Consider the following 10,400-nt stretch of genomic DNA (forward strand, 5'->3'; position numbering starts at 1 on the left):
TCAAATGATGAAAAACGTCAAACAAGACTATTAACAGATTTGAATGACATAACCACATTTCCCTTACCAATGTAATGCATTTAAACATTTTCCTTTTTTATTTATTAATTCTTCTCAGTAATGATTAGCATATAGCTTATACATTTTATTTGATGTTATACAATTGCAATGCAATGTTTTTTTTTTATTTAAATTAGCATATTTTAAGTCACGACAACAAATACCATAAATATTTTTATGTAATTTAAATAATCAGTATTATTATATTATGGATATAGTATTATAGTAAATATTTTAGTTAATAATATAATAGTAAATAATATTTTTTTATTATATGTTATGTTTTCACTTTAATTTTAATTAAAGTTTGTCATATAGTGACTATATAGTTGTTATTATTATTCTTTTTTTTTTAGTTCGAATTATAGTTCTAGTAATTCTAGTGCTTCAAGTTAAACCAAAAGAAAATGAGAAATAATGCCCTAGCAACTAGCTGAAATAAAATATTTACTTTTTAATTTAATTTAATTTAATTTATTTATTTTTTATTGCATTATTTATAATGCATTGGCAACTAGCTGTAATAAAATGTTTACTTTTTTATAAAATTTTATTTAAAATTTATTATTTTATTTACATTTTTTTAAATTATGCCTTGGCAACTTGGCAATTTCATTTTATTGTTTATTTAATTATTATTTATAATGCCTTGGCAGCCTATTTTTTTTTCTTTAGTATTTTTTGTTTTAAATTTTATTCTTTATTATTAATTATCTTTAATGCCTTGGCAACTCCCTGAAATAAAATATTTAATTTTATTTAACTTAATTTATTTTATTATTATTTTTAAAATTGTATTGTTGTTTTAAATTTTTATATTATTTGATTTAATTTTTTATTTGATTTTCCATTTTAATTTTATTATTTTATTTTGTTAATTTATTTATTATTTATAATGCCTGAAATAAAATGTTTACTTTTTAAATTCTATTTATTTATTTATTTTATTTAATTTGTTTTGTTTTATTTTATTATTTTAGTTTATTTTCAGTTAATGTTTTATAGGTAACAAAACATGGTGCTTGAAATGGTTTGCTTAATGGTTTTAGTTGTAGTTTTAACTTTAGTTAACAACAATTATAACCCTATACATAATTTTTTATTTCACATTAGAATAATGAGATTAAAATAAAATATCTGTGCTTGTCATGAAAAAAAATACAAAACACCCAAAACAATCTACAAACTATACAGCATGTGCTAAATAATTATGGTAGTATAATAAAAATTATGTTGCCAATGAACTGTCTGTTCTGAAACAACGCACTGCATTTGGGATTGGAAAAATAAAAAGCATAAAAGTCCTTTCAGTCTCCAGTGTTTAACTTTATAAGATCTCAACAGGGCTGGTGACATTAAACTAGCAGTTTCTAGTGGATGTTTTCCCTTCTGCATGCAGCACAGTCCAGAAAAAGCCACGTTAAGAGTAAAACGAGCAAAACAGTGTAAAATCAGCATGTATGAAAAGGTATAAAATTGCACATTCGCAGAACAGCCACATTCCTAAATCAGAATCAGATGCAAAAACACAAATATCAGACGTTCAGTTCACAGACCAGCAGTGACGCATATAGAAGCTCGGCACAAATACACAATGCAATGCAGAAAATTGCAAGTCAAGTTACAAAAAATACATATCTTGCGTTGAGAAATGTAGCAAAGACCATCCACAATAATGCAAATCATCGAAATAAATGATTTGAGGCAAAAGTAGACAAACAGATAACATCAACAGGCCAAGGTCACATGACAGTCATTACGTTTGCAGGTAGGTTTTTAATTAAAGCTGCTCTTCGAAGAGGCCACTGTTTTACTGAAGGAGGCTATCTGACACTTTGTGACATGTGCAGCGGTGTCAGCATCTCCTCGAAAATGGCCCCTTTTACGTTGGACCCCCGCAGGTTTGCTTCCTGAAGGTCACAGCCAGAGAGATCACAGTTCTGTTTGACAAAAAAAAATTGTGAAAAACACAAACCATGAAACAAATTCTGATTCTGAAATAAAACTGATGTTTGCTCACCTCCAGATCAGTTCCTGCCAGCGTGGCCCCCCGCAAGTTACAGTTCTTGAGTTTGGCGTTCTTCAGCGTGGCCACGCGGAGGTTTATACCCGTCATCTGACTGCCCTCCATGTCCACCCCTTTCAGATTGGCTCCTGTGAGGAAATTACAGGTGTTGTGTACTGGGAATATGAGATTCAGGAGAAGCAGTTTAGAAGTCAAGTATGCTCTTTTTACCCTCTAGATTTGCTTTAAGTCCTGCGGGATCTTCAAAATTACAGCCTTTGAGAGATGCCCCTTCTGCATTGGTGCAAAGCATTTTCACGCCCTGTAAATTAGCACCCTGGAAAACACCAAAAAAGACCAAATCAGTGCCACAGATAGACATAAAATGCTACAACGAAAGGAAGCAGCGAGTGTGTGTGGGTGAATGAGACAGAAACGACAAAAATATAAATAAAAATAAATACTATTTTGCATTAGTACAATCAAGCCTTTCAATATTAATGGAATATTTTGTGAGATTATTTTCCTTTCCTATTAGATTTTCAACTTGAATTGATATACTGTAATATAGTAGAATATTTTTGTAATACAATTATTTTTAAAATAATTTAAAGGCATGACAACACATACCATGAAAAATACACTACTGTTCAAAGGTTTGACGTCAGTAATTTTTTTTTTATGATTTGTCAGACGCATTAAATTGATTAAACATCACAGTGAAGAAATTTATGTTACAAATAAAATATTTTATTTAATCCAATATATTTTTAGAATTAGTAATTAATTCTTTTAAATAAGCTTTGCCACCTTTAGAATAAAATGCATTTTAAAATATATATTTTTGACCAAATACATCCCAAACTTTGACATATTTTAAACATTATTTAAAGCCCAAATTTAAATAATAGAAATTTTATTTCACAATACAGTAATGAGATCTTGCTTAATTTAATTAAAATAATGTAAAAATAAACTTTAATAAATGAATTAATTCTTAGAATTAAACTCAAAGATTGAATTAATTAAAGATATTAATTAATTCTTAGAATTAAGCTTTGCTATCTCAGGTAAAAAAAAAAAAAACATTTAAAAATATATTAAATTATATATTTTGGATTAAATAAATCAGTTTAAATCATACATTTTACACAGTAGTGTAAATATTTTAACTATTATTTAAAAATCATATTTAAATAACATAACTTTTATTTCACATTACAATAATGAGATCTTGCTAACTTTAATTAAAATAATGTACAAAATGAAATTAGATAATAAAATTAAATAAAATTAAAATAAATCAAAGATTCCTTAAAGGAACACTCCACTATTTTTGGAAATAGGCACATTCTCCAACTCCCCCCGAGTTAATAAGTTGAGTTTTACCGTTTTGAAATCCATTCAGCCGTTCTCCTGTTCTGGCGATATCACTTTTAGCATAGCTTAGCATAGATCATTGAATCCTATTAGACCAATAGCATCACGTTCAAAAATGACCAACGAGTTTCCATATTTGTCCTATTTAAAACTTGACTCTTCTGTAGTTATATCATGTACTAAGACCGGTGGAAATGCAAAGCTGCGAGTTTCTAGGCTGATAAGATTAGGAACTACACTCCCATTCCGGCGTAATAGTCAAGGAAGTTTGCTGCCGTAATATGGCCGAAGCAGGCGGAGTATTATCAGAAATTAGTTCCCAGCTAGTTTAGCATTTGCACATGTGCTGCGTGGTATTACTCCGCCTGCTTCAGCCTTATTACGGCAGCAAACTTCCTTGACTATTACGCCGGAATGGGAGTGTAGTTCCTAATCTTATCAGCCTAGAAAATTGAAGCTTTGCATTTCCACCGGTCTTAGTACACGATATAACTACAGAAGAGTCAAGTTTTAAATACAACAAATATGGAAACTCGTTGGTCATTTTTGAACGTGATGCTATTGGTCTAATACGATTCAATGATCTATGCTAAGCTATGCTAAAAGTGATATCGCCAGAACAGGAGAACGGCTGAATGGATTTCAAAACGGTAAAACTCAACTTATTAACTCGGGGGGAGTCGGAGAATGAGCCTATTTCCAAAAAAAGTGGAGTGTTCCTTTAAAGAATATTTTTGATATTCAAATAGATTCCAAACATTTATATAATAGTGTAAATATTTAAAAAAAAAAAAAAAAAAAATTAAAAAACAAACTTAAATAACATAACTTTTATTTCACAATACAGTAATGAAATCTTGCTTACTTTAAATAAAATAATGTAAAAAATTTAATTAAATTAAATAAAAATAAAAAAAATGAAATGAAATGAAATGAAATTAAATAAATAAATAAAAATCAATCAAAGATTCCTTAACGAATCATGAAAAAAAAATGTATCGCAGTTTTCGCAAAAATATTAAGCTGCAAAACTATTTTTAACATTGATCTTTTTTTTTTTTTAAAGTCTTACAATTAAGAATTAATTCTTAGAATCAAGCTTTGCCATCTCAGGGAAAAATACATTTTAAAATATATTTAATTACATATTTATTATTTTGTTCAAATAAATCTCAAACTTTTACACAGTAGTGTAAATGTTTTAACTATTATTTAAAAACCAAATTTGCTTCCGTTAATTAAAATAATGTAAAAAATAAATAAATAATTAAACTTAATTAAATCAAATCAAATCAAATCAATCAATCTTCATGACCAAAAAAAATAGGTCTAATTTTCTTTTGAGCGTTTTTGACTCTATCATGAGAGGACAGTCTAGAGGAAACAGGAAGTGGAAGACAGAGAGCGGGCAGGAAAAGGAAAGGTCCTTGAGCCGGGATTTGAACTTGGGATGCCCACAGCACAAAATACAGGTCTAATTTTCTTTAAGAAAAATATTATTTTTAATTTTTTTCTTGTGATTTTGGGGTGAATTATGACAGGTACATCCTTACGTCCAGATTGGCACTGGAGAGGTCTGCTCTTTCCAGGTTGGTACCACAGAGGTTGGCGTGTGTGAGGTTACAGCGGCTGAGGTTGGCCATCTTGAAGTTGATGTAACGCAGGTCGAGACGAGAAAGATCCGCTCCACTGAAATTCAGGCCCTAGGAAAAACAGCTCACATTAAAAAAATGCACAATACAATAAATGAATCAGTACAAATATTTGCTTCCTACCTGACATCTAAGTTCAGATTTAGTCGGTGTGGCAAGCAGAAAACGCACAAACTCTTTGCGGGAGATGGGCGAGTGATCTTCAGGAGGCTGGGAATTCTGAAACAGGATGAACAGCCATCACTGTTATTGTTACACTTTTTCACCCTTATATAACTTCGTTAGCATGTTTTTTTTTTCACCTTAATAACACCTTCAAGCTGCTCAGCAAGACGTTCGATTCCAAAGAAACGAGCTTCTTCAAGCACACCTGCATTAAATAACATTCCATATGTACTCATTACATATGCAAAGAGCTAAGCCAATCATAACAGAGCTCATTACATATGTGACCCTGGACCACAAAACCAGTCTTAAGTCGCTGGGGTATATTTGTAGCAATAGCCAAAAATACATTGTATGGGTCAAAATTATGGATTTTTCTTTTATGCCAAAAATCATCAGGATATTAAGTAAAGATCATGTTCCATGAAGATTTTTTTGTAAAATTCCTACTATAAATATATCAAAATGTAATTTTTGATTAGTAATATGCATTGTTAAGAACTTGATTTGGAGAACTTTAAAGGTGATTTTCTCAGTATTTAGATTTTTTTGCACCCTCAGATTCCAGATTTTCAAACAGATGTATCTCAGCCAAATATTGTCCTATCCTAACAAACCGTACATCAATAGAAAGCTTATTTATTGAGCTTTCATGTGATGTATATATCCCAGTTTTGTAAAATTTAACCTTATGACTGGTTTTGTGGTCCAGGGTCACATATTAGAATGGAAGTTAGAAACACACACAAAAATGTAAAGGTACAGTACTAAAAGCAGTATATACATCAGAAAGATTGAGGAAAATGCTCATGGAAAACTAAACTATGCTGGTTTTCAGTAACAACCATTAAGAAACAAAAAATGCTACAAAATGGTACTCTGGTACTCAAAATGTCTCTAGTCTTACCCAGCAGATTGATGCCGTCATTGATTATGAGCTGTCCGTGTCTCAAGTAATTTAATATGGGCTCAAAGTAATCTGGACTCCGATCGATGAGATACGCCCCTTGCTCGTCCTGTTTGTTTCCCCAAACGTCTGCAAGGAAATGTCAAAAGAATAAGTGCAGTATGAATAAAAGCAGTAAGGCAGCACATACACAAAACAAATTATGTTTTGAACATTAGCTGGAAAAATTATCAGTTCGGTCCTCACCTTTGTCTCTGAACATGTGAGCCAACATGCTCTCCGGTTCTTTGACCAATGTACTCCTAACAACCACAGAAAAGTGTTGAAATGTTAGATTTATCACACAGTACAACTTTGGAGTAAATTGATGGAATGGATGATTGTTTCAAAAACATTAAATTCATTTAAGAAACAAAATATAAATTATATTTTGCATCAATTTGGGCACCTTTCCCCCAAAATTCCCTTTATTGTAAATTTTTTAATACAAAGGGCCAATTGAACTTGACTGAGGGCTCTGGGCAAAAAGTAAATTCTGCATTTTATCTAACTATATTAAATTGTAATGTATTAAATTTTGTAATGTACATAAACAAAAATCAATTTCACTTAGATATTTTTTTTACATTTCAACGCAAAAATAAAACAAAAAAATGTGTAATTGTTAATGCAATTTTTAATAATTCCTATAACTTTCATCAATGATTATTAGTGCCGTTCAACACCGTAATAAGATTTTTTTTTTTTTTTTAAATCAGCATAATAAATTAGACATGTTAACTAAAATTATCAAATAAAAATATTATTTGTAATAATTTATTTGTTATTTATATTCATACATTTTCCTATTATTTACATAAACATTTAATAGTTACCTTTAAATCATATCATTTATTAATATAGTAATATAGTATCAATATAGTAATGAGAATAAAATATTTGTGCTTACTTGTCCTGAAAATAATGCCAAAAAAAGGTTGATTATGATGGTTTAGATTATGGATTTTTTATTTTTAATATGATTTTTTAAAATCAAAATGTACTTGTTTTTTTACATTTCAATGCAAACATAAAATATAAAAAAAATTTAAATGTTAATGCCATTTTTAAAAATTCCTATACTTTTCATCAATGATTATCACTTCACTTCTTATTAAAATAATTCAGCATAATTAAGTAATATTATTAAATATTATCAAATAAAAATATTATTTGTAATAATTCATTTATTATTTATATTGATCAATTTTACTATTATTTACATAAAAATGCATATTTAAATAATTACATTTAAGTCATATATATTATTTCACAATATAATAATAATAATAAAAATATTTGTGTTTACTTGTCATGAAAATAATGCCAAAAAAAGATTGATGATGATGGTTTAGAATATGGATTACAGTTAATGAGACTAGTGTGATCTATTTTGACATCAATGTGTGGTTGTGAACTCAAATTTCCTTTATTGTATTTTTTTAATACAAAGGGCCAAAAATTAAACTTAATTGAGGGCCTTGGACAAAAAGTAAAATAAAAATAAACTGAATTATATCTAACTATAATAAATTTGATTGTATGTACATATACATAAACAAAATTTTTTTTTTTTTTATTATTTTAAAAATTATTTTTTAATCAAATTCACTTTTTTGTACATTTCAATGCAAAAATAAAACAAAAAACGTTGAAATTTTAATGTAATTTTTATAAATTCCTATTACTTTCATTAATAATTATTAATTCCGTTCAACACCGTAATAAGTAAAATATTTTTTAAATACAATGTTTTTATTTAAATCAGCCTAATTAATTAATTAGGCATGTCAACAAATATTATCAAATAAAAATAATATTTGTTAATTGTTAATTTATATATTATTTATATTGATCAATTGTACTATTATTTACATAAAAATGTATATTTAACTTCATTACATTTAAATCATATATATTATTTCACAATATGACAACGAGAATGAAATATTTGAAAATAATGCAAAAAAAGGTAGTTTATGATGGTTTAGATGATGGATTACAGTTGATATACATGATATTAGTGTGATCTGCTGACATTACCGTGTGGTTGTGAACCGTCTGCCTCCCACATTGAGTGTTATCCAATCTGTGTGTGCCCAGGAATGAAACTCATGTGGACTCTCTAGGTTATTTGGTGGATCTGTAGTACATTAATAAATTAAGACTGATTAAAGCCACTGGGAAGCACACACCAAATCCAAGTATTATAGTATAATGTCAAAACTTACCAACAAAAGAATCTCCTTCCGATATATACAAGACATCATCATCCCTGTACCAGAGAAACACCAATGTTTTATGTTTATGATAATGTACACAATACACGTTTGATACACAAAAGAACTAGTTATTGTTCTTACCTGATGAGGGCTATATCATCAATAAGACCTCCTTTCCCATTGTATATATTGGAAGCTTTTATTCCAAATTTTGTGCTTGCTACTGACAGTAGATCAGCTAGAGTTCCATAAACTGCCACCACCTGATTTAAAAGTCATGAAAGGAGCAACAACGTGCTATTTATTCAACAAACATGTCTTTAATGATATATTAGCAAGACAATAGATAACAAAACACACTCACCTTGCCATTGTGTGAGGTTCCATTTACAAACAGCGTGACCCTTCTCATATCCGAGGTTGTAATGTGACTCTTCAGTGTCTATTTTTATTGTTTTCAAACTCCACGTTATTGTAAATCATCAAAGCATTTCCGACTATAGCACAAGACTGTTTACTTCCGTCATTACCGCAGCCAATCAGAGACTTTGAAAATAGAGCGCGCCGCGGTAGACAACGGAGTCGAACAACAGGGCACAGTGGTGGGCGGGGTTAAAAGATAGAAAATCGTCTATGATTGGACAGGGCAGGCACAATGGAAATAAATAATTGTTTTGGTTTTTCCATACTGTGGATTTACATTTTAGTGGATACTTATATTTCTCTCATGTCGTTATTTAATAAAAAATTATGGACAAGATCGCTTGTAAAGCAACACAACAGTGACGTAGTCACGTGACACTTGTTACTTTTCACTTCGCTAGTCATAATGGCCGAATCAATGCCGTTTGCTATTTCTTGGTGTATTTGATAATCGTTTTATTTCTATTTGTACGTCTGGCGGAATTTATTTAACAGATGGTATTTTTTGTGTGTTTAAACGTCTCCAATAAGTCTTTGAATGAGAGAATGGTATGAGGCTTTCTTAGCCATCAAGAACACATGTTATGCAAACTCTCTATAAAATAGTAAATTAACTCTTGTTACTAATATAATAGATTTAGAGACCTCTAGACTTACATTTAAAAAACATATATGAGTTTTTGGTGTATTACAAAGTCACACCGACTACAGTGCCTTGCGAAAGTATTCAAATCCCTTTATTTTTTGGGTCATTCTACAGAAACGTCCACTTTTTCTGTCCCTAGACTTTTGAAAATTGAAATACACATTAAGGTTACATTTAAATATGTTATTTAAACAATTACACCTTCCTAAGCCATCAACGTGGCATTGTTTTTTTTTTTTATTAATTATATAGACTTCCAAGTACCACAAAACTGCTTGTCCCCAAAGCCATGTACAGAGGGAAAGTGCTTTATTTTAAGGTCAAAAACAGGATTTTCAACAATTTAAAATACAAAAGTCTATTCATAACTGTCAAATATATCATGTAAATGGCATAAAACAAACAAACAAACAAACAATATTAAATAATATATAAAGAAGTGGTCTCCTGAAGTGGTCACTGGTGTTACCGTTTGACAAAAGTCTTTTATTTCGGAATAAAAAAATCTGATGACATCACTCGACTTCCTCCTTCCTATTTCCTGAAGATCTATTAAGACAGGCCCGTGTTAAGTCCACTGTCTCTTTTCAATTATCATAAGTTTTCTCATTCATCTCCTGATTTCATATGAAGCTTTTAGCTGACGTCACTGGTGTGACCTACTTTATTGTCAGGGAATTGTAAAAAAATAGAGTACAAATGGATAAAACTACTTAATTTAGTAAGTATACCATGATTGACAACATGTGGTTTGATAACTAGCAGCAGCCATTTTGTAAAATGCAATTTTTCATGAAAATTGTCACTGGTGTTACTGTCACTGGTGTTACCTTCCTTTTGGATGAATAAATGTAAAAAAAAAAAAAAAAATCATTAAGCTGTCATTTATGCGTATTCATAA

The 10,400-nt window shown here is 29.6% G+C and overlaps 1 protein-coding gene across 1 annotated transcript; it reads right to left on the reverse strand.

Annotated features, from left to right (window-relative positions):
* Nucleotides 1-1,365: 1,365 nt before the first annotated feature.
* kctd9b (potassium channel tetramerization domain containing 9b) lies at nucleotides 1,366-8,980 on the reverse strand. The gene is made up of 12 exons (XM_073830009.1): nucleotides 8,795-8,980; nucleotides 8,572-8,693; nucleotides 8,440-8,483; nucleotides 8,252-8,351; nucleotides 6,416-6,471; nucleotides 6,170-6,298; nucleotides 5,400-5,467; nucleotides 5,221-5,316; nucleotides 4,999-5,148; nucleotides 2,297-2,402; nucleotides 2,081-2,214; nucleotides 1,366-2,000 (listed from the first exon to the last, which is right to left on the reverse strand). The coding sequence occupies exons 1-12, from the start codon at nucleotides 8,840-8,842 to the stop codon at nucleotides 1,884-1,886; spliced, it is 1,170 nt and encodes a 389-aa protein (XP_073686110.1). The 5' UTR covers nucleotides 8,843-8,980; the 3' UTR covers nucleotides 1,366-1,883.
* Between the last annotated feature and the right edge of the window lie 1,420 nt (nucleotides 8,981-10,400).

Source organism: Garra rufa, chromosome 23 (assembly GCF_049309525.1).
Source record: "Garra rufa chromosome 23, GarRuf1.0, whole genome shotgun sequence".
Lineage (NCBI taxonomy): Eukaryota > Metazoa > Chordata > Actinopteri > Cypriniformes > Cyprinidae > Garra > Garra rufa.